Source organism: Amphiura filiformis, chromosome 10 (genome assembly GCF_039555335.1).
Source record: "Amphiura filiformis chromosome 10, Afil_fr2py, whole genome shotgun sequence".
Lineage (NCBI taxonomy): Eukaryota > Metazoa > Echinodermata > Ophiuroidea > Amphilepidida > Amphiuridae > Amphiura > Amphiura filiformis.
Genome location: NC_092637.1, coordinates 60702724 through 60728523, shown reverse-complemented (window position 1 = coordinate 60728523; position 25800 = coordinate 60702724). Strand labels below are relative to the sequence as shown.

The 25800-nt window shown below is 37.0% G+C and overlaps 1 protein-coding gene across 3 annotated transcripts in view; it reads right to left on the bottom strand.

Moving 5' to 3' along the window:
• Positions 1 to 4266: 4266 nt before the first annotated feature.
• LOC140163104 (transmembrane ascorbate-dependent reductase CYB561-like) overlaps positions 4267 to 25800 on the bottom strand; it is a 36544-nt gene continuing 15010 nt past the window's right edge. Inside the window, exons 2-7 of one of the 3 annotated variants that reach the window (XR_011860405.1) lie at positions 24284 to 24382; positions 23489 to 23743; positions 22092 to 22300; positions 20278 to 20444; positions 5576 to 9580; positions 4267 to 4746 (exon numbers count right to left, since the gene is read on the bottom strand). Coding sequence is in view for 1 of the 3 variants with exons in the window: in XM_072186481.1 (XP_072042582.1) it covers positions 14452 to 14614; positions 20278 to 20444; positions 22092 to 22300; positions 23489 to 23669 (720 nt within the window). In the remaining 2 variants the exon portion in view is untranslated. Of the gene's footprint in view, positions 4747 to 5575; positions 9581 to 14434; positions 14615 to 20277; positions 20445 to 22091; positions 22301 to 23488; positions 23744 to 24283; positions 24383 to 25800 lie in introns of those variants that run through there. The other 2 variants (XR_011860406.1, XM_072186481.1) reach the window with 2 other exon arrangements.

The following is a 25800-nucleotide window of genomic DNA, read 5'->3' as shown; positions in this document are numbered from 1 at the left end:
TGCTTGCCCCCCTTTGGCCGTGCCAAAAAACCTTTGCCCCCCCCCCTTTCGACGTGCCAAAAAACCTTTGCCCCCCCCCTTTTGATGTGCCAAAAAATCTTTGCCCCCCTTACACATGCAAGATTTTGGGGAACCCGAATGTAAAACCTTAAATTGTCTTAACATATAATGCGGGCGCAGCGAGCAGGAAATTTTGCATATTTGAACGTGTTAAATGCGCTTTTCCTCGCCTTTTTAGGGCATAATATAGAAACGGTGCCCAAAATATCTGTGCCAAAAATTGCTTGCCCCCCCCCCCTTTCGACCTGCCAAAAATCGCTTGACCCCCCTTTCGACCTGCCAAAAATGCTTGCCCCCCTTTTGGCCTGCCAAAAATCTTTGCCCCCCCTATAATTCACCCCGGGGTACACATAATTATTGCACCACCCCTAAACACGGATGTCTAAAATTGACAAACCATGCATGGACGTTTTTCACCATTTTTTTGTGTATGTGTATGAGATGAAATTTTACCTAGCAACTGTGGATGGTATATTTAATGTACAATAGAGGGCGTATCTCGTCAATACATTATACATGCAATTGTGGTCATTTGCAGACCTCCGAAACAAGAGAATGGTCCCCCTTTGCAGAGTGGTCCACGGTTTAAATATGAAATGTCATGTGCGTGTCCTCGTTTGTTGGTAAACACATACGCACACCGATCTGGGTTAACTCTCGGTGGCCAAGTCCTCGCATACAACATTCAAAATCAAAGAAACTGCAAAACCACTCTAGTATACGTAGGGGCCTACATTGTATTTATTTATTTATTTTTAAGTACAAAAACAACAAAAATTAAGGGTGTTATTTTCAATCAAACTAAACAAAACCTAATCCCATTCATTATTAAATTATATATCAAATAGTTAATAAGAATACCTGAGTGGAAGAAGGGCCCAACTCCAATTTCTTACAAAAATGAGTTAGACCCAGCATTTTATTGTCAGCAGACTGATCTTCCTTGTGTGTGAAAGATGAGCCAAAATCCACTCTCTAAATAGTCTTTCACGTACACTTAATCATGGTTTTCTTGGAAGAAAGGCCCAACTCCATGGAGTTGGGCCCTTCTTCCACAAGTATAGGGTTAAAGAGGAATTTTGTTCATCCATGAAATCTGCTTTTCACTACAATAAATTTTCTTGCTAACATATTACATGAGTTCTACTTGTGCAATTAATGGTGATTACGTAATTTCTGTAGCTATTTATAACACAGAACTGGCACTTGCAGTATATTAGTGGAAGAAGGGCCCAACTCCAACTCGTATTAAGACCTGTACCGCTGCCATTGAAACATCAAATATAATTTCGAATGTATATGTACTATTGTATGTTCATGTATTAAAGGTCCCCTGAAGATGAAAACGTTCTGTCTATAAAACTTTTCCAAATATTAAGTTTTTACTTAATATCTCAAAAACAGTTTTGATGGAGTTGGGCCCTTCTTCCACTCAGGTATTAAATTGTTTTGGTTACACACTTAAAAATAGGTAGTCAAAATTTTGACTAATTTAGGGGGTCAATTTGAAATAACCCTGATGAAGTCAAATTTGACCACCATAGGGGTCATTTTCAGTTGTTGACATCATATTAAATTGACCCCTAAAAGGGTCATATTTAAATGACCCAAAATATAGTCATTTTTTGACCCACGTTCGGGGTCATTTTCAAACCGGGACCCTGAATGTAGTCATTTCCACTACGTTAGGGGTAATTTTCTAATAATGACCCCCGCATATGGTCATGTTTTTTATGTTGGGCACCAATTGCGTTGCATGTGTATTTTTCAAGCGAATTACATGTTTTTACAGGTTTGGTACTATAACTTCAAAAGTTTACATTAGAACCCAATTAAAGTATATATTCTGAGAGCATATACTCGGATGATTTCAGAAACGAAACAATGGGAGTCATTATACAGGGTGGCCCATAAAATATACAGGGTGTAACAAGCAAAATAAGGATGAAAATATTAATTCAGTTAGGGGTGTCACCCCCCCGACGTACATCGATAATGTAAAAATTTGACAAATGTTTAAAATAGCTAACTTAATTGCCCACCCAGTCATATGGAACTTATGGCGGTCAAGTAATTCAAAATGTAGATACAGGGTTGTCAAAAATCTATCTATATTTATATAAATTTCTTAAAAGAAACACCTTTTTTGGCACTGGAAATGCAAATTTTCATGATTGAGGTATTTTAAACTAGATGTAAAATAAGCTCAACAATCCAGTTTTGAAAGTTAAAAGAGAATTCGACAAAGCGTTTTTGTAAAAATTGACTTTTTAGACCAAAATTGAGTGTGAGGGCGCTCTTTCAGATTTGTCGCAAACCTTCTATGTTTTACTAGTTTTTAGTTTACTAAAGTAAAGAAGATCACAACCAAGGTCTGCTTAAGAAATTTGAGCCTTTTATCATGTTTTGTTTGCCCGTAGCACCCTTTTAAATGTTCCCTACATTAAATCCCTATTCAAATGCATAGAGGTCAATGAACTTTATTAGTGTAGCAACAAGTAATTAGTAAATTTTAATTGTCTAATTAACAAATACTGAGGCAATGAATGCTAAACATGATATCATTTAGCCGAGATCAAGTACAGAAACAAGTAGAAAATAGAAATCCATCAATAATGTTTATTGAAGATCATGTGGCGGAGGATCACCATTCTACAGCATTGTGATCCTCCATCACATGATCCTCCATCACATGAGCCACCCCTGACTAATTAGACTTAACGAGTTGCAGTAATTAGTACAAATGAAAATCATAAATTTTTTTTTCAGAAATTGAAAGGCCAATGTCTAAGGAACAAAATAGTACTAGACAAGCTCATAATAAACATCAAATAAATAAACGACATGCATGTAAACATGTCTTGATGAGTAAGAATGCAACAGAGCCACCCTTTTTAGGTGCCCAGTATAAAAAACATGACCATATAGTCTTTTTTTGACACTAATAGGGTTATTTTTCAACTGACTCTGTTAGGGGTCAAATCATTTTTGACCCTAAATGTAGTTATTTTAACTACAATTTGGGTCAAATATTTGACTTCATGTACCGGGTCAAAAATTACTTCAATGGGTTTGGTGCATAGTTGACCCTGCATATGGGGTCAAAAATGACTACTTTAGGGTCATTTTTGACTACCTATTTTAAGTGTGTAAAGAGTACACTTTTGCCAAAAAAAAAGGTATATTAGTACAACAGTTTTTGATTATACATTGCAAATTGTATAGGGATATTCATATTTTGTGCTAAAATGACACTTTTTACACTTTTGCAAAACATTGGTGCAATAGTTAAACATAAATAAATTAACCTAAGCTTTAATGATCATTTTCATTTACTCATGTATTATACATAAATATAAACACATTTTTGGCTAAAATTGCACCTTTTTGCATTTTTGCAACAATAATAGGTGTAATAGCAAATAAAATATATAATGAAAAAAAAACCCTTTTAGCAGGTTATGTTAGCTCATATACCGTAAAACCTTGTCTACAAGCATTATAGAGTTTTTGATGAAAGCTAAATTAATACGATATGTGCGTAAATATGCCAATACAATAGATAGGTCTTATAATAATACTTGTTTCTATATGCTTGGATCTGTAATTTAGTTGCTCAAATTCCATAAGGTTGCCTAGATTAATTTAGCTTTCATCAGAAGCACTTGTAGACGAGGTTTTACGGTATGACACTAGCAAAGGTGATAAAAATTGAATTTTCATGATTTTTATGATCCTCCCTATGAGCAAATCACTGAATAGGTCTTTACGATTACACTTTTTAGCTAAACCTGCACTTTCTTTGCACTTTTGCAAGTTCAGTTTTACTAGACATTATTGTTATTTTTGTGCTTACATACAATAAGCTGCTGCTCTCATAATTGCACAAATTGTTCCTCTTCATCTTGCAAAGTCATTTAAATACAACAAAGAATTTTACAAAAGTTACTTGTACATAAATTCTGATGCTCAGGCCCATTACCAGGATTTATATGGGGGGGGTGATTTTGAAAAGTGTATGTGGGGTGGATTTTGACAAAGTGGACCAGTTTTGCAAAATGTGGACTTTTTTGACCAAAAAGTAAAAAAAAAAAAACCTGTATTTTTTTTTGCTTGCTACTCTCGCAACTGGGACTATTTTGGTCAAAAACGGGACTATTGGATCCTTTGGTGATTGGGCCCCCTCGCCCCTCCCCCTGGACAAAAACTACCATTAATATACACACTCTGGAATGTTTTCACTAATTTAAAGTGTTAATTACATAATTCTTTAGAAAAAATAACTGATATTTTTCCTCAAACATAATAGGCAAATTTTTTGAAGACAAATGCGCACCGCTGCAGTCATTCAGCCCCATGCAGTAGCGTAGCCAGCAGGGAGGGGGAGGAGAACAGAGTTCCCCCTGACAATAAATGAAAGAGAAAATCGGGAAGGCAAAGGAAACAAAAAGGGGCAAAGAACCAAAATTGATCCTGATCAAGAGCCAAAATAGTGTAAAATACAATTGTTTGCACGCTACATGTGTACAATGATTGTCCCATCAATAAATCCCTTTTTTGGAAGCTTAAAGATTTGACCCACCAATAAAACTGAAAACTGGGTCAAAATGAAGCAACTGAGAATTTCTTATTATCTTTGGCCCTGAACTTTTTATTTTGCATCCCCCTCCTTCTTCGGCTACACACCTAGTACTGGCCCCATGTCTTTGGCTACACACCTAGTACTGGCCCCATGTCTATGGCTACACACCTAGTACTGGCCCCATGTCTATGGCTACACACCTAGTACTGGCCCCATGTCTATGGCTACACACCTAGTACTGGCCCCATGTCTATGGCTACACACCTAGTACTGGCCCCATGTCTATGGCTACACACCTAGTACTGGCCCCATGTCTATGGCTACACACCTAGTACTGGCCCCATGTCTATGGCTACACACCTAGTACTGGCCCCATGTCTATGGCTACACACCTAGTACTGGCCCCATGTCTATGGCTACACACCTAGTACTGGCCCCATGTCTATGGCTACACGCCTAGTACTGGCCCCATATCCCCATGGCTCACACCTAGTACTGGCCCCATGTCTAAGGCTACACACCTAGTACTGGCCCCATGTCTATGGCTACACACCTAGTACTGGCCCCATGTCTATGGCTACACACCTAGTACTGGCCCCATGTCTATGGCTACACACCTAGTACTGGCCCCATGTCTATGGCTACACACCTAGTACTGGCCCCATGTCTGTGGCTACACACCTAGTACTGGCCCCATGTCTATGGCTACACACCTAGTACTGGCCCCATGTCTATGGCTACACGCCTAGTACTGGCCCCATGTCTATGGCTACACACCTAGTACTGGCCCCATGTCTATGGCTACACACCTAGTACTGGCCCCATATGGCTACACGCCTAGTACTGGCCCCATGTCTATGGCTACACACCTAGTACTGGCCCCATGTCTATGGCTACACACCTAGTACTGGCCCCATGTCTATGGCTACACACCTAGTACTGGCCCCATGTCTATGGCTACACACCTAGTACTGGCCCCATGTCTTCGACCACAACCTGGGGACGTAATCAGATTGCTTAGCTGACATAAAATTTTAACAAAGTTTGGAACAGTTTTGCTAAATTTCAAGACATATCTTGTTTGCTCCAACGCTGGCACCAATGAATCATTGGTCAAAAACAATCAGGAAACAATGAATGCTAGTACAAAAATATACACATAATGTACATAATTATTGTATTGATATATTAAAGTTAATCAACCATACTGCGCACAAAAAGTACCTGAACTCTTGAAACAAAAGGAAGTGTACAAAAACTCATCTTCCACAAGGTTTTTCGCCAATGAAGATATCTTACACTTCCCATAATGCTTTTCTCCCATTTCAATTTTCTGTACTGATTTGCTATCTGGTGCAACACGGGTCAATAGTGACGAAATGTACCTAAATGAACAGAGCACATCCAGTTTATCAACCCATGTTCAGCCAGTCTATTCTCAAAATGAATACAAAGGGAAGCTTTGCGAAGTAATAGGAGTGTCATTCGATGTAATGAGGTGATGTATCATGTTGCAAAGGGTTCTGGGAAGGGTAAGATTATCTTCTCTGGGATATCGCTATGCTTTGGTTATACGAGCCTGGGGCTACTCAAGGTTATATTGCACATCACTTTCTCTTGTTGTGCGTATGAAAACAGTCAAACCACTTTTTAAGGTTCCATAGAATTTATGCAAGTTATTCATAACAAAGTCTACAAAGGAAAGCTGGCCCATACAATTGCACAGCCCAATATTACAACTGCTTACAAGTTACAAATTGGGCACCATGCAGGCCATCACTGGGGCTTACCAATCACCCATATAAGCTCCAATAGTTTGTTAGGCCTATAATTGGCAAAAAAAATGAGACTTGTATCATCGTGTACTGATATAGAATGGCATGCACATAGTTGGGTGCATCACTAGTTGTGTGTTTTGTGACTGGCGTGATGCTGTGCTTATGTGAATTTATGCAAGCGTAAGTTCAGATTTTATTGACGCTTGCAGTGACAAAAACCAGATCATTTCTGTCAATTATAAGCCTAACAAACTACATCTAATGTACATATATGTACATAGTTTTGGAACTAAATCTAACAGAGAAGTCACACATTCAATGCCCATAATAAGGAAAACAAATTGCTGTTTTTTTCATATAGCGCTGCTAGAAGTATCACATATATATGTACACATTTATATTGATAACACTGGCATCCCTGGGGAGGGGGGCACTGACCTTCAAATGTGGTATGTGTGGAGGTTAATTTTTGTCAATTTTGTTTTTAAAACCAACAAAATTTATAAAATCATTTCTCAGGATCAATTTAACAAAAAAAGATCCCAAATTTGGCATCTGTTCAGTTCACAAGACTCCCAATCTTGAACTACACTCTCATACCAATATGAGAGTTGAGTGCCCCCCACCCCCGTCAGGGACTCGCATCCACTATTAAATTTTTTTAATATACAACAGGTTTTAAAAATGCACCTTGCTACATATGTACAATAATTTAGGTGCATTTTTTTCCATGTGGGTACTTTTTGGTCAAATTATATCTATTAATTTTGCTTCTTCGCAACATAATGGATTATTCCAGTTGAAATCCATACACCCTATATGGAAGACATGACCTCTATCTTCCACACAGGGAGTGTGAATTTCAAATGGGCTTACCTGAATGGGTTACTCAATTTGAAAAAATAACACACCCTATGTGCGATTTTAAGGTTATATTTTCCATGGGGTGTATAGATTTCAACTGGAATAACCCAATGCCAGCGGCACACAGTTTTAGTCCTTACAATACAACATTAAGCATGTTGCTATTATGTACTCCCAGTTCTACCAATATACACTAAGCCAAAAAAGAAACTTATAATTTTTCACAAGGTCATGTCTTAAAATCCTGTCTATCAAAATTAACCAAAATTACACACAGGATTGCCTCAATACTCTACTCTTAACACATGTCACTAACTATGCAGTTGTCCAACTGACACAACAGCAAAATGCACTGACATGCAACACCTTCCTGGACCACATTCACAGCGCAACAAATTTCTTTGGCTGGGTTCCAATTATTCGCCTGTGAATTTGATCCCGGAAGCTGTTCCGTGTCAGTGCATTTTACTGTTGTGTCAGTTGGACAACTGCTTGGTTACTGACATGTGTTTAGAGTAGAGTATTGAAGTAAACCTGTGTGTAATTTTTGTTCATGTACAGGCGCATAATTGGAACCCAGCCAAAGAAATCTGTTGCGCTGTGAATGCGGTCCAGGAAGGTGTTGCATGTCAGTGCATTTTGCTGTTGTGTCAGTTGGACAACTGTTTGGTTACTGACCATTGTTTAGAGTAGAGTATTGAAGTAATCCTGTGTGCAATTTTTGTTCATTTTATGGAGAGGATTTTAAGATATGACCTTGTGAAAAATTATAAGTTTCTTTTTTGGCTTAGTGTATATATATATTTGTGATATCCTGAATCATCCAGGTAGATGAAGTAAAATAAATATTTAATCTGTTGATCTGCATGGGCTTACTATCTATGCTGGCTACAGTATTGCATCTCATCCAAGATGCATCTTAAGGCCTAATGGGCTGGCGCTGAAACGTTGACTTGTGACCCAGTCACAACAAAGTTTCTCGTCGAATCTTCTGTGACGTAACTCAAACTGGGTCATGGGTCAACATTTCAGCGCTAGCCCATTAGGCCTGAAGATGCGTCTCAGATGAGATGTGATACTGTAGCCAGCATATAAATAGCACTCCAGCTGAACAATTTAAATATTTATTTTACCAATATAAATAAACACATATAACAACTTGTATACAGCTGCACATTTGGCTACAGCTGCTTGGACCAAGGGTACAGAAGCTCTTCATCCAGTAGCCTATCAGACATGGGAAGGGGTGCAGCAGGGAAGAGTGCCCCCTCCTCCCCAGATGGCTTTTACTAGGCTAGCCAGTGCCATAAATCAACCAAAATTGCCCTGTGAATTCTTTTGTTTAGTCCTGTAAACATCTTGATTTTGGGCTATTAAAAATAGTATCAAATTGCAAATTTTGATGCAAACCCCATCAAAATCGGACATCTGGTTACCGAGTTATGAGCAATTTCTCAACGGCTGAAAACAATATAAAACAAAAGAATTTGAACACTTGTTTTTGCCAATATCTCAAAAACAATATTAGCGACATCTGACTCATTCCCCTTGATCATGTCACATATTGGTGGATGCTATTAATATCTTCCTTGTGTCAAAGGGTCAAAAATAAATATATATATTTGTTTGACATAACTCGACCACTCACAATTTGAAAACAATTTTACTAAACAAATAAATACTGGTACCCTTGTTTTCAACGCAAATATTTCAGCCTTCGTAAAGATGCAAATTAATGCTGAAATTTATAGTTCTTGATGAGAATTCCTAATTTATATGAATGTATAATTAACAGCAATATATGTGTATATATGCGGTGTGATCAAGCAATATCAGTCTGAAGTCGGACATATTCAATTTCTTAAAAAAGGATTGTAATGAGCATTTGCAAAGCTACATTGAATTTGGAGAACCAGTTCGAAAGATATGAGAAGTTAAAAGAGTTTCCAAAACAATAGAAAACAAAAGGAAATATTGCCTTTGTTTGGCTATATCTCAAAATCAATATTTCTGACTTCCGACTGATTTTGCTTGATCACATCATATATAGCTACCACTCATTGTAACTCTTTACAATGGAAGAACGTAAAGGTTAAATAAAAAATAAAATTAAGTATTACTTTGCGATGTGCTGTGATTCACATCGGGACTTAGGAGCTGTGGACTGCTGCGGTCAGATGATGTCCTAAATTTATCATTTGATAATACATACAGTACGGTCACCGTGAAGATAACAAAAGAAAACCCTGCAAAATGGGCGACGTACGCTTGGGCTGGAAGACTGTCATAGTTTGGCCTATAAAGACAAAATGAAAAAGAAAGGTTTAATATTATGATATAATCTTTACAGACACTAAGTGATCCCTGTGAAAGCATACAAATTTTGGAAATAATCTGATTTTTGATGTGTTTTTTTATTTTCTGATTTTAGCCCGAGTAACCAATCAAATTAGAGGTTTTAGATCTCTTAGGGATTTCAAGCTTAATCACTTCAGCCCTACTGACTATTCTTACCATGTCTCTGCTTGGATCAATACATAATATAGCCCACCAATCAAAATAGTTTTTACAGGTCAGTAGTGTCCATGTGGTGAACATAATCGAGGCTCTGAAAGTCCAAATGGCTGCATATGTATATCCAGTGTGTATGAGCACAACTACTGGAGCCTACTGTACATACCGTAAAAACTTGATAGCATATATGTGCTTACTATCGAGCGCTTTTGAAAAAACAAATTGTACCAAAGTCTGGCGCTTTACCAACTGAGCTAATGGGTTGAGACACACATCTGCAGGTTTACTTTGTTCGTATATAACTATGTGTATCGATGATTTGCTCAAAACCATTTACACTTTTGAGGATGGGGCTCTTCATGTTTGCATGTTTCAAAAGCGCTTGATAGTAAGCACATATGCTAACTATCGAGTTTTTACGGTAACATAGCCCATACATCCCAAACATAGCTCAGTATGGACATTGATACAAAAATTTAAGAGAGCAGACTACTGTATTATGATTTTTCAAAAAAGTGCATTATTATCATTGTAAATCAGAATGAGTGTCATTTCATTCAGTAATGTTCAGGCAACAGAACACTTGCATTACCGAATACTGATGTCCCATGACACCAACATGATATCAGATAAAAGGGTACTATTCTGGTTTACCCTGCACACCCTGTATTCCTATATGGTATAATTCTGGTTTACCCTGTTGTAGAGTTAGGGTTATACTTACACGCAGGGTATACCAGAATTATTCCGAAACTAGAATACAAATTAGGATTGTCTGATCCTTTTTATATATCATGCTAATTTTGTAACTTGGGTTTCCAACACTATCACTCAGTGACTCTTAATCAGAAAATTTGCATGTAACCCTATGTGCACGGGCACTACCTGTCAAATTATCAGCTTCTAAAACCTATTGTCATTGGCCTCAAAGAGCGCTATATCATGTATTGAGCCAATCAGAGATATGGTAAGAAAAGTCAAATAGGGCTCCAAGGAATTAAGCTTAAAATTGTTGAGAGATTTAAGAGCACCATTTTGATCAGATGATTATAACATGTAGTTAACCTATCAGGGGTACTGTAAAAAAGACAGCACTGACCATGGAAATTAAATCATCAAAAATCAAGTTATGCAATTTAGGTGTCCTAACATGCAATGCAGGTGATGAGATTGAAAATGACCTATAATGGGCTATACTAACTAAAATCCATACACCACTATGGAAGACATGACCTTAAACTTCCACACAGGGAGTGTGACTTTCAAATGGGGCTACCTGACTGGGTGTTACATTAACTCTACACCACCTGAATGGGTGACTCCATTTGAAATCTACACCCCCTGTGTGTGATATTAAGGTCATGTCTACCATATGGAGTGTATGGATTTCAACTGGAATAGACTATTTCATTCAATCCAGGAGGTTTCTGTCTGAACAGACATTTATGGAAACATTCTTTCACAGGCTAGGAGCAGAGATCACTGATGTCTTTAAAGGAACACTCCGACAATCAACATTATGCTAGAAAAATAATTATCAAGCACGAATCACATGGTTTTATTTAAAACAAACTCATATTGACCTTTAAAGCAAATAAAAACAGCCCTCTCTCACATGTGATATTCAAATTTCCCGGGTACCGAAATTGCCTGTGGCAATGATGTCCCAGTAACACAATGAAGGATGACGAGAATTGAGCACATATAACCATGACGTCATTGCCACAGGAAATTTCGGCACGGGAATTTTGAATATCACGTGTTGAGAGCAGGCTGTTTTGATTTGTGCTTCACTATGAACCACAATGGCCTCATTCCAATGGCATGGTTCAATAATCTCAATTTAACAATCATAGTGCAAAATTTGACCTAGAGTTGCAGAATATGAGTTTTTGTACTGTAATGTAATGTAATGTTGTGATTGCCGGAATGTTCCTTTAAGTGACATGATCAATATGTATGGGTGCATGATATGGCAACATTATATTATTCTAGTGAAAAAGATTCTGAACATAATAAGACATATTCCACATGACCCTACTCCCCATTCCAGAAAAATACAGAACTAATTTTTTTGGATTACAAAAATATTATCCTGTTTTGCCAAATGAAACATAGCTTAGTCCTAATCCTTTACGTAGTCAAATTTTAATATTTGGTCAAATTTTGGAAATAAGGGCCAAAAACATGCATTTTTAGGGTATTTTTCAACCTTTTTTCGTATTCTGTGACAATCAGGCCCAAAGACTTGAACAAAGACTAATTTCAAGTTGTGCATTCTAATTTTTGGAAAACATGTCCAATCATTTTCATAACCAATTAGCAAAACTAAGATATAATATTAAAATTATGAGTTAACTCTTAGCCTATACTCAAGATTTTGAATGCTTAGACTTGTGCCAAGTCTTATAATTTTGTCACTACAATTGTAAGAAAATGCATGTTTTTGGACCATTTTATCTCAAATTGCAAAAATATTAAAATTTGAGTTTTATTGCCAGTTAGAACTAACTAAAGGATTAGGATTTAGCTGTTTCATTTGGCAAAACAGGATAATACAAAAGTATTTTTTTTAATTCAAAAAAATTAGTGCTGTATTTTTCTGGAATAGGGAGTAGTCTAGTGCAATGCTACATGTGACCTGTTCCCACTAAAGCAGGAAGTGGGAGTTTAGAGACATTCCAACTGTTGAGTTGCTGTTCTTTGTTTGAAAACACATATATTATTATAGTCAATGGTATGTTCTTTGTGAATGGGGACATAATCTGTATTCAATTCTGTCCCCATTCACAAAGGACATACCACTGCCAATACAGGTGTCTTCAAACAAAGAACACCAACTCAACAGTAGGCACGTCTCGAACTCAACTTGCGACTTCACACTCGCAGGTTACATAAGACATTTCACATGCCCCAGTTACAATGCTATGTACACAAAGGAATTAAGGGAGAAAGGGAAGGAAGGCATGAAAAACCAAAGGAATTGTGAAAAAACACCGCAATATGACATGCATATTATGCATGGCTAGAGATAAGACATTATATTGCAATACATAAACCAGCACTTGATAAAGCACCTTCACCTGAGAATTCAAAGAGCAAACAAATACAAGACAGTTCTCGAACCACGAGTCTCGCCTGCTTTTGTGACCGCCTGCTTTCACAATTACTTTTGGTAAGGCTTTCTTAATTTAATAGTTCGTCTCAAATCCCTAGCACGCATTAGTTAAATCGCCCACTTTTTGCGTGTTATTCAATTCATCTTGTCCCACATATAAAAAAATTTAAAAGTACAAAAAAAAATCTATAAAAATATGCATTTTGCATTAAGTTTTAAACCTGGGATGGGCTTTGAGACAAACTATTAAATTAAGATGCTCTAACAGAAGTAAAAAAAACAGGGACTGCCACCCCAAATAGGTCGTCCAAAGATATGGGGAACAGTGAACACTATGCATTGTAAATAATATTCATTTCTGACATTTTTTTCTCATTATCAGCTGATTTTACAATTTGACCTCAAATGACCTTTGACCTGTGTGTGACCTTGAACACCACCATTACATGAAAGTTCCCATAGTTTGATCTGTTCACAGGTCAAGATTGCGAACCATTTTGTTCCTTTTCAGCCTTTTTTACAAGTTTACCTCAAATGGCCTTTGACCTCAGTGTGTGACCTTTGATACCAATATTACATGAGTACCCATAGTGTAGATATGATCGAAGTTTCGTTGCAATCGCATTTGAACTGTTTACCTGAGAGTATTTAATCAAAACTTGCACCAAATTCGTCACATACATTGTAGCGCCTCCAACCCCCACCCCCCACACACCCCCACCCCCACACACCCCCACCACACAAACATACAGAAAAGTGATTACATAGTCTACTGCCTTATCAGGCGAGACAAAAACAGCAAACATGAAAGATAATAATAAACTAAACATACATGACTGTTATGACAAATTATGAAATACAGAAACATTAAACCAATAATGCAAGGTGTAATTAAATGCATGAAAACAATTAATAAACAGTTTGGGTATACAATACGATACAGGTGACCCCATTTGAAATTCACACTCCCTGTGTGGAAGATTAAAGGTCATGTCTTCCATTAAGGGTGTATGGATTTCAACTGGCAAAGCCCTATGACCAGGGTTCGATTTACTTTGAAAAATTTGCATCCAGCAATTTTGAGTGAAAACATTATTTAGGTGATGTTCTTCCGATAGCATACGTTTACATTGCAACCACTTGCTATACATGGATGTAAGCAGGCCTGAAGAAAAAAATCCTGAAAATCTGGAAAAAATCTGAAAAAATATATGTGAATTGGGGCTAAAAAGCCCCAAATGGGCTGAAAATGAAAAAAAACCTGGAATTCCAGATTAATCCTAAAAACTTACACCCCCTGTATACAAGCTACATTTGTAACATTTGGCTCTACTATAACAGGCAAATCGAACACTGTCTATGGACATAACAACTGCTCAGCGCCAGAAGTGGGTGCAATAGCTGCCATGTGTAGATGAGTACAATAAACTGTGTGAAAATTGCCAAATTTTCACAGAGCAGCTATTGCACTTACCCACTTCTGACACTAAGCAGTCGATAACAAAGTTATTTATATACCATAAAAATTGACGAGATCAAGTGGAGTTAGCTTGTAGATGATACCCGTCTCTTCTAGACTGTGCCTTATAACTGTCATTAGACATAATGTACATGACAATGAAGGTGAATATTGTGAATGATATGCCTGCTGCATGAGCAATTAGTGCTTGGACTGGTATATCCTTATATTTATCTGCCCTGGAAAAGGAAATAAGAATTAAAGCGCATGATTAGTTACCCTAGTATGTCCACTAATAAAACAAACAGTTGATAAAACAGTAGCTCTGAAGACAAATTCTCGTAACAATATCCAAAGTTATATTGTATAGTCAGGCTGTATTAACCTTTCTGTACTATGCAGCTGCTTGCTATTGCAGTTGAATTCCATACATCCCCTATGGAAGACATGACCTTAATCTCCCACACAGGGAGTGTATATTCAAATGGAGTCACTCATTCAGGTAGCCTCATTTGAAATTCAAATTCCCTGTGTGGGAGATTAAGAGGACTTGTCCAGGAAATTCGACTTTTGGGTGGCAACGGCCAAAAATAGATTTTCTTTATAAGTTGAGTGGTAAGAGGCTTTTGTCTCATATAAACACTGGTGGTTTTATTTTGACAATTTATATCTTGTTGCCATAGTAACGGACATTTTTTCCATTATTACCCAATTTAACCAAATGTCACACTTTCGAGCAGTAAAATACCCTTTTATTGGAGTAACTGTACCTCACACATAAAATTTCTCAATATTTTCTTATAATTTTTCCGATATAGATGGAAGGCTTAGTAGCAAATACACTGCATAACAAATTAGAATGGGCTCAGAATTGGGCTATACCATTTATTTTAAATAGGGTGTTTTTGATAATTTTGAATATTCCCATTTAGGCCTAACTTCTGGGCTTCATAACCCGTATGGTAACGCTTCATTTGATTTGTCATTTTAGGGTTGACTTGATGGAACATTGTTACATTGAAAATGGAACAAATTAGTTTGGGGAAAATCATGTGGTAAAAGAGGTGTTGCCAGAAAATGTTGCATACTTTCAATTTTGTAAATGGATTTAGGTGCATAATAAAGCTGGTTCTCGCATAGAATACTTGTATAAAATTGTACTATTATCGTGTACAATAGGTTAGTGTAGTTTGTATAATGTATTAATATAAAAAATAGCAGAGTTGCCATTCCGCATGTAAGTGTTGCCATTTTTTGGCAAAAAATGTACTACATCTGTAAAAGTTAAACGCATGCTTGCAACACTGATGGTGTTCATGATGAACTAATACTAAACCGAACTTTGATATTGACTTGTCATGAATAGCTGCATACAACTAAAATTGACATTATTACAATAATATTTGGATTGTATTTACAATATCTACAGTTGAATGTTATATATTCAGTTTCTCATAGGCTTAATCCCCCCTTGAAATATGGGTAAAAATTCCGGTCTTCTTTGCTCGTTTTGAGGCCTTTTGGTCACCTTTTGAGATATTTTATGACAACCCTGAGTCGATTGCAAATCGATGAAAGTTTAACATATGTTTCAATGTATGGGTAGCTTGAAGTTCCACCTCGTTTTCCAGGTACGAGGCACTAAACTGCGCCCTCACTGTTTTTGATATGCTCTCAAGACTACAAACCTGTTTCTGCCTACTTTTTATTTCGTGGACCTATTTTCTTGATAATTATAAAAATGCGACTTTTTGGCGACTCAAATTCATGCATAGGCTTTACACTTTATTTGAGATATAATTCGCTACTCTCTCTGATTATTAGTCTAAAGGGCAGCCCAAATACCTCAAAAAGTTTTTGTATTTTACCGAACTCATTAGGGTTACACAAATGGCGCATTAATTTAGTGGTGTGCTCCTTCAAGGATAGGCTACCGAATGTTCATAAAATCAAATGTTGTTATAATTTTCCTGAAATATAAAATGTTTTGAGTAAAACACTCAAGGTTTGAGTGCTCTGTGACATTTACATCAAGATAAATGCCCTATTAAATTTAAATGGTGAATTCTGAAAATGTGCACATTTTCAACAGTTTGACCATTTATTTGGATTTGCATAATCTTGCATTTATCTACTAAAAACCGCTTTAACCCTAGAACTACGAAAAACAACCCCCTCTCCTAACATTTTTTATCCGTCATAAAAAAACGCACGTGCCTGCGCCCAAACGACCTAAGCTAGTCGTAGATCAATCCTTTGCGCTCATTTTAGTGTTAACATTTTTACCCCAACATCTTATACGGTAGCACCGACCGTCACAAATATGACTATAGAGGGGGTTGGTGAGTCACCCATTGGTTTATACAGTATAATCAATGATTTTCATTTCGCTCTTAAATTATTCCAAGAGCTACTGACTTTATACTTTTTAATTCACTGAAAATTGCATTTTTGTAGAATTTTGAGCCCAAAATCAATTTTGCCTATACTTTTTACATGGGCAGAATTTCCCAAATTTTCATGGGCACCCTCACATTATGATATCATAGCAACATTGTGTGGAGAATATTTGTACTTACATGTATTTTGGTATTACTGGGTAGAGGAGACCCATAGCTATACATTGGTACCAAATATAATGGTATCGAAAATTAGGGGGTTGCAACCCCCCTTGTAGTCTGTGTTACAAAATATGGCTCAGTAGTTCTTGGGTTAAAAATGAAAAGAAATTACGTTTCATAACTGCAAGGGTCTGATATTAATGATTTTGAAACAATCAGCCCCCCCCCCCTATAAAAATTAAGATTTGGGAGGTTTGAGGACTCGTGCCGATTTGTCACCTGGTATTAATTGTTTGCTCACTTTGCAATGTTTTAGAACATTATTTCTTTTTGGTAAAATTAAATGATTTTTTTTCTGCTGACTTCAAGTAATGTAATAATAATAACAACAACAACAACAACAACAACAACAACAACAACAACAACAACAACAACAACAACAACAACAACAACAACAACAATAATAACAATAACAATAATAATAATAATAATAATCATAATAATAATAATAATAATATAAAACACTTAAAATGCAATTTTCCAAGTTTTAAAATAGAAACACTGCTTTTTTGGAGAAATTTTTATTCATTAATATTTTATAAATTGTTAAATGCTACCAAAATACTTTGTTATTCAAAATTGTTCTCTATACCAGTAAGATTATCCCTGAACTAATTTTTCTTGAACTAAAAATGAATGATTAAAACCAAAATACTATAGAAACACTGTATTTTTAGCATTTTGATATTTCTGTAATCTCATATTTATATTTGCAATACATTAGGCTTACGATCTCCAATAATTTTAATTTTCCCAATGCTAATATTACAAATATAGGCGAAATAGACAAATAAGATATTGTAAAAATAGGGAAATTTCTAGAAACACTGTGAGCATACAGATGGTTTCCCCAAACCATTTTTTCTATAAATTCGTAAAGCATACTTTAATCTTCCAGGAAACAAAAATTTGTTGAATTGGAAGCGTTGGCATGATACTTACAACCGTTTCAACCATACAGGTTTTATGTACTTTTCAAAATAATAAAAAAAAAAAAAAAAAAAAAAAGTGGTATCTCCCAAATCAAACGGCCTCAGTTCCCATTTAGGTCCTGAAACACAGGTAAGACCTTGACCTAAATTCTACCCTCACCAACTTCTATGAACCTGCTCTAACTTTCTTCCAGAAGGATATCGAATTGACACAAAATTTTACACATAATTTGGCCAAAATCACTCAATTTAAGGGGAAAACAACAATTAGTCGTTTCCATGGCAACAAGAAGCTGGTGTCGCTATAAATGTTATTTTTGATACATCACCATAAAGTATCATTGATTGACACAATATGAAGAAAATTGGTGATTTTGCGTTTTGCCACAAATTTGAAAAATAAGTCTATTTTCCTTAAAAGGTCACATCTTCTATAGCAGGTGTATGGATTTCAACTACAATAGCCCATTGTGTAATGCTGTAATTCTTGCCGTCTTGATGATGATTTTTACGTCACCACGCCATCCAGCCATGCAGCAACGCCAGCGGTGACCGGTGGTGCAGCCATTTGCCAATCAGTCCACTGCTTTGCTCAAAGCTACAAATCGATGAGAGCTGACTTTAAGTCAACTCTGGCACGTATATTACGGGATTCAAATTGGGACCAATAAGCAAAGAGCGACAACACTGGTTTTAAGAGTTGTGCCGCTGATGGTGAACGGTGTGCTGCTTGAATTTCTCTTAAAGCTACACTAGCCAACTGCTCATATTATGACGCAATGAAACCAGCAAAAAAACAGGTATGATTACCGAATAGGGTCCAGACCTGAATCCAGTCCTCGTTTACGGAGTTTAGGGTTAGGGGTTATGTTTGGTGGTAGAGCAGTCTTGTAATAAGACTAGTCAAGTTGCACACTTTTTGGCAATGCTCCAAAAACAACAAGGCTATGACTATGACCACCTACATACATTGACATGGGAAGCATATGATTTAAGTTCACTTATAAATATACCCCTTCTTTGGTTAGTAATGCTTTAGACCACCCACATGTAGTCATACACACATGTTTCAAGATGCCTCATACAAAATGAAGCTGCACACAAAACTGCTGTACTAGGCAAAAACCACTATTATGTGATACGATCTTATTCAATCACAACAAAGTCGGAAATTTTGAAAAATGAGTTATCATTTCTAACTTGGTCAGTACCTAAGCTTACTGATGTTGAAATCCCTTAGTCCTGGGCATACAATGTACTTTGTTGCAAGGTTATTAACATTTTATACGTTCATTTTATATGGTTTATTGCTCCTTATTTTCGGCTAAATCTCACTTTTATTATTGTCTGTGTGGATCAGTATGTTACAAATATTATAAAAATTAGCAGCTTTAAATTTCACCTGTTGAAGAGAACCCATGTTTCTTTGACATGAAATTTTTGCGAATTTGTAAATTTCCTTCAAGGTCTATATAAGGAACAATATATTTGCGTGAATAAAAATTTCGCAAGTCGACTGCACTCGCAAACATTTCCTTCATGTAATTTTACACGAAATTAGGGTTAGGGTTAGGGTTAGTTTAGGGTTAGGATTAGGGTTAGGATTAGGGTTAGGGTTAGGATTAGGGTTAGGATTAGGATTAGGCTTAGGGTTAGGGTTAGGATTAGGGTTAGAATTAGGATTAGATTACACAAAATAATTACATGAAGGATCGACCATAACCAAATACAGAGAAGATATCTTACACTTCCCACAATGCATTTCTCCAATTTCATTTTTCTGTACTATTTGCTATCTAGTGCAACATGGGTTGATAGATGAAATGTACCTCAATTTACAAGCTCATCCAGATCCAAAACAAGTTTATTTCATGACTATTGACCCATGTTTAGCCAATCAATTGTCACCATGAAAACAAAGCGTCGGCAGAGTGCAACACTATCGTAAGTGCAGTAGAATGCAATAGCTGCCATTTGCAACATTTCAATAAACATACTTACTTTTGACCAATAACACTAGAAAAACACCCAACTACATGTAAAGGTGATATCTTGGGGTTAGCTTAGTGGCCATCAGGAAAGTATGCAGAACATCAACACTTTACAATGAGCATGATGAGGGGATTGTGCCGCAAACAATAGGTGTTTTACAAAAGGCAGCTATTACATTCTACTGCACTTACGATAGTGTTGCACTCTGCTGACGAAATGGAATCTGTACAATGTAATGGGAGTATCATTTGATGAAATGAAGTGATGTATCATGTTGCAAAGGATTCTGGGAGGGGTAAGAAACCTTCTGACCCCAAATTTTTCCTAATCCCCATCCCCCGGTGTTTATTTACTCACATTGCAAACATTGCTTTTTCTTGGATCCCCATGCAGGTGGTTATCGTTGCCAAAATCAGGATCATTTTGCCAAAGAAGACGTGAATGGGAAGAAAGCGCCCTCGTAGATTTTCACTTCTCGGTAACAAAAAGAAGAAAAGTATGAAGAATAAGAAGCCAAATAACAGCTGTGGGTACAAAGTAAACAAAAATTAAGTTTTAGGACATTTGTCGTATGCTGTGACAATCAGTGGCGGTGCCAGGATTTTTTCGGGAAGATTGAGGGGCGAAGTGAATTTCGGGGTAAAATCAACAAATTCTGCCCAAAATTGCTGCAAAAGGTGGAAATGTTTGTAATTTTGAGTTTTTACGGGGGGCAAGAGTTCAGACTGGGGGCATTTCCGCCACTGGTGACAATCAAGCCCAAAGACTTGTACAAAGTTATACATCGTATGTATTCTAATTTTTGGAAAACAGCCTTTGTTATGACACAATAGATGCACGATAGCAGTGAAGCTAGCTCAATCGATAAGGCGTTTGACTATGGTGCGAAAGGTTGCAGGTTTAAACCCTGGCGTTGTGCCTGTGCGCTATATATCACTGCCCTTTTTTTAGCAGCTACAAACAAAATTTTATTCTCGAAGTAGCACCTACATTATGACAATCAGTTTATGTGGTCTCCTCATCACTGACAAATCATTGTTTGATAAACATAACTATATAAGCCTACATCATAGTGCCCACAGTAGTTAGTGTATATTACGCTCTGTCTATGAAGTAAACTTAGTGACAGATAGAACACCTTAGGGGCAACTCAGGATGTAAAGTGAAAAAGCAAACTTTGTTTAAAGGTCTAGATCGTTGTGCGCTCCCAAATGGAATGCGTGACTGGTTTATGTAGTTACAATAAGTCAATAACTAGTTGATGATGCATATCCACCATAAATTGCTAACCCTTGACACTGGCTAATGGATATACATTAATCATTTCTATGGGTAGTATTTATCTCAAGGTGACCACAAAATTTACTCAAACATGTATCATCTGTCATCATGATGGTTCCAAGTGTAGTCTAAACTTAATATTTTCCAGATTTTTACCTGGCGCTTTAAGGCACTAATAATGTAATAACAAGCTATATCGTCTGATGCTAAGATCTTGTAGCAAACATGATGAAGGTTGCCTGGTCAACCCATATGTTAAATGATCAAGGGGAATGAGTCACATGTCGACCCCGGTCGAAAACGAGTTTTACATTGGTTTTTAAAGAGGACATTTAGAGCTCTCTGAAACTGAAAACTGCATGTTGATACGACCTTTCTTTGCGAAGTTAGATCAATTTATCCATCGCTGAAAACAATGTAAAACAAAAGAATTTTAACACTTTCTTTGCCAATACCTCAAAATCAATACAATCCAACCTCTCTTATCCGGACCTCTTTTATATGGATCTCTCTGTTATCCGGCTGTGAAATTTTCAGAGGAAAACATGTTTTTGATGAACACCTTAATTCCATGCTCTGAATGCTTAGCATGACATCTATATTGCACAAAGCACTCTAAAGCCATCTTTTAGTGCTATTATCCCATATTAGCACAATCTTTTGTTGTCACAATTTCAGTCCTTGGAACTTTCAATACAGAATTACATGTAATTCACTTATCCGGATTTTTCACTTATCCGGACAATGCTTGGTCCCATCATGGCCGGATAAAAGAGGTTGGACTGTATTAGCGATAGTTTTTCTAACATATAAGGCATAACGATGTGATTGCCAGAGTGTTCCTTAAGCACATCTGTCAGTTGCTGTCGTCTGATGCAAAAATTTCTTACCTGTATACCAAACATAATAAAGGTTGTCAGGCCAACCCAGCTGTGAAAGCTGTACAAGTCAGAGGCACCTATATTTTTATGATATCCAAACACAGCAGCGAGTCCGATGCTGCCGCAACCTGCAGCCAATAGTTGCAGACCTAGATGACAAAATTTGACGATTATACGTGGTAGATTCAAACTAAGGGTGACACGGTAGAGCATCAGAGCTGTTAAAAAGAACCACAAAAAAACCTGATGTTAAAGTATCATGCTATTCCAGATCCATCGGTCTCAGCACGTTCTGCAGAAAATGGCTGATCATCATTACCAAGAAAGCCACATCATATTAGGCCATTTAGCATACAAGGATTCAATGTATTGAGGCAGCTGTTTTGCGTGTGTATCTATCAGGGTCGGATCCAGGAATTTTTTATAAAGGGGGCGCCTTTTGGTCGACGACGAAAAAATGTGTTAAAGGGGTTACCCCTCGAAAACTCAACGGTTTTGGCCCATTGTTTGCTGTTCATGGCCAAATTTGTTCCTTTTTTAAATGTCTTACCATTTTTGTATTTTTAAGTTACCGGCGCCCTTTGCTAGTCAAAAAATAGAGGGGGCGCGCGCCGGCTGCCCCCTAAATCCGCCCCTGGTAGAGCAGTATCTATAAGCACAAGGGTGGGTATGCTAGTGCTTTAAACTATTACTAGTGATTTGTAGCTGTGTCCAATGAAATGCGCACTGACGTCACTGTCACATCAGGGTGGAAATGGTATAGATAGAATTCTACAGTATTTGGGGATGGTATTTTAAATTCAACATTGATTAGATTTGTGTGTACTAAAATGATAAATTTGTTATCCCCTGTTTATTCTCATGCAATACCAAAAACTATCAGTGGTTTGAGGTCATATCACATTTAGCCTACAGCCTCGTGCGATATGACCTCAACCCAGTGATATCTTTTCGTATTGCATGAACAAACGGGTTAACAAATAGTATCCTAGTTGATATGAATTATGTAAGCTCATTGGTCAAACACCATTTGGATAAAATCAGTATTACCTACGTACTCCTCATTTTATACATGCAGGTAATATTTCCTGTATTACCTGTGTAGTCCTAACACATGTGTTTGCATAACATAACTCACATGAACCCTAAAACGTGTACATACTTCACACACGGCATGCTGCACTGTTATTAAAAAGCAAGAGAGAAATTGGGTCTACTTTTCAGTATTAAAGATCATCCAACTAAGTTTCTTCACCAATGTTTACCAACAAGTTGGTAGATAATAAAATTCATGTTCACTAAAGGATAAAATTGTATTTCAGAATTGGCTTCATGGAATATGGCACCACACCATAGATATTTTCCCATTTTTCATCAACAAACAGGAGGGTAACTAAAAGAATTACCATTTCCATTGATAAATATCATCCCTACAGTCATCATAAGAGGATGTACATTAAACTGCTTTGCAAAGCCATCCCATCCAAAACCACCAAGGTATTTGATCATCCATGTGATGGTGAGTCCCATTCCTGCTAGCCCTGCAAGCTCTGCAAGGCCTACAAGTATAACAAATGATGAATTCATGGTTGTGCTCTATCTGAAAGTTATTACGTAGAAGTTCTTTGGTGTAGTAGATTTGTGCAACTATATCTTCAATTCTGTGAATGAAAAAAAGAATGACCAGTTAATTCATGACTGTGCTCATTAAGGTTGGTCTTAAAATTTGTTTTAAGAGCGCAGTGATTTATAGTGCGCTACGCACAGGCACAACGCCTAGACGTTGATACACAAGCCTCAGCACACTTGAAAGGATGTCGCTGACCACTACGGCCCCACATCATTCCATAAACCATTTAACAACAAATCAGGGAGACGCACACCCTAGACATTCCACAAATAACTTTCGCAACAAGGATCAGCTCCCCGAGTTTCCTACGGGTCACAACGAGACAACTAGCAGTAAGTTCCTTGTCCAAGGGAATTTCATGCTAACTCAATTTTCCACGAGAGCGTAATAGGCACCGCCATGGTTTGAACCCGCAACCTCTCGCACCATAGTCGAACGCCTTATCGATTGAGCGAACCCTGGAATTATGAAAACTTTTGAGCCCCATAACTGCTTCCTTTCAGAATAAATTTAATACCACACAACAACCACAACATCATATTCTATGTTGTACACATTAAGAATATCTTACCTAGTTTTAGTGATTCCCACTGTTCAGCTTATTCCTATGAGCCACATGCATATATCACCTGCTTTCAGACCCACATGACTAGGAGACCAAATACAACTACTGGTATAATAGATAACAAGAAATGTCAATATCTTATGCAATCAATGACTAAACATAAAACTGGAAATTTCACACATTTTCTTAGATAATCTACATTGTATGTCTGCAAAACATGAATGGTTGTGCTATTAAATTATTTATGGTGTGCCCTAAATTCCACTTTTTTTGTAAGAATCGTAGAAGGGTAAATTGCAGAAAAGGAAAACTACCACTTCACACTGCCGGTACTTTAAGGGGGTACTACACCCCGCGATAAATTTGTGTCTATTTTTGCATTTTTCTCAAAAACTAATAAAACAGTGGTAACAAAAACTAGGTATATTATAGGGGCAAGGAATCCAATTACTACACTGGAATTTCAGTGACCCAAGACAAGCGGTTCGTTATTTATGATAAGAAATAAGGTACCCCTATGATGTACCTCATTTCCTATCATATTATACTGATGAACCGCTTGTCTGGAGTCACTGAAATTTCAGTGTAGTAATTGGATTCCTTGCCCCAATAATATACATGACTTTTGTTACCAGTGTGTTATTATTTTTTGAGAAAAATGCAAAAATAGTCACAAATTTACCACAGGGGTGTAGTACCCCCTTAAGCCCAGGACTTTAAGATTTTCAGTTGTACTTGTCTGCGTGAGAGTAAAAAGCTTCTATTCATTCTATCAATAGAAACTCGATGATCAAAGTTCATCTCCGGACCTGATTTATATACTGGTGAAGCCATTATTTTTATGGTACCAAATTTTTCATGTTTTATAAAAGAATCCTTATTTGCTTTAACAAGCCATAATTATGGTAACAAAAAATATCAAACAAAATACCATGAAATACCACAAATCTCTGGACACTTTATATGTATAGTGGGGGCCTGGGGTTTTTTTTTTGGGGGGGGGGAGATTAAGGGGAAATCCTAAAATTTGCTGAACCAAAATTGTTGGTCTTCAAAATGGAAATTTTCTGACTATTCCCCTTGAAATTCATACACCTCCTATGGAAGACATGACCTTAATCTCCCACACCAGGAGAGTAGATTTCAAATTGAATCATCAATTCAAGTAACCCCATATGAAATTCACACTCCCAGTGTGGAAGATTAAGGTCATGTCTTCCATAGGGGTGTATGGATTACAACTGGAATAGCCCATTGTGTTTGCTATTCCTTATGCTGAACTTTGGATTTGAACTGACTTGAAGTTGAACTTCCACTCTCTGCAAAAGAAGATACATTACCCTTCCCAGAATCCTTTGCAACATGATGCATCACCTCGTTATAGCAAGGGCACTCTTATAACTTTTGCAAAGGTTCCCTTTGTTTTCATGTTGAGAATAGACTGGCTGAGCATGAGTCGATAGTCAAGAAATAAAGATGTTTTGCGAGATCTGTATGTGCTCTGTTCATTGAGGTACTTCTTG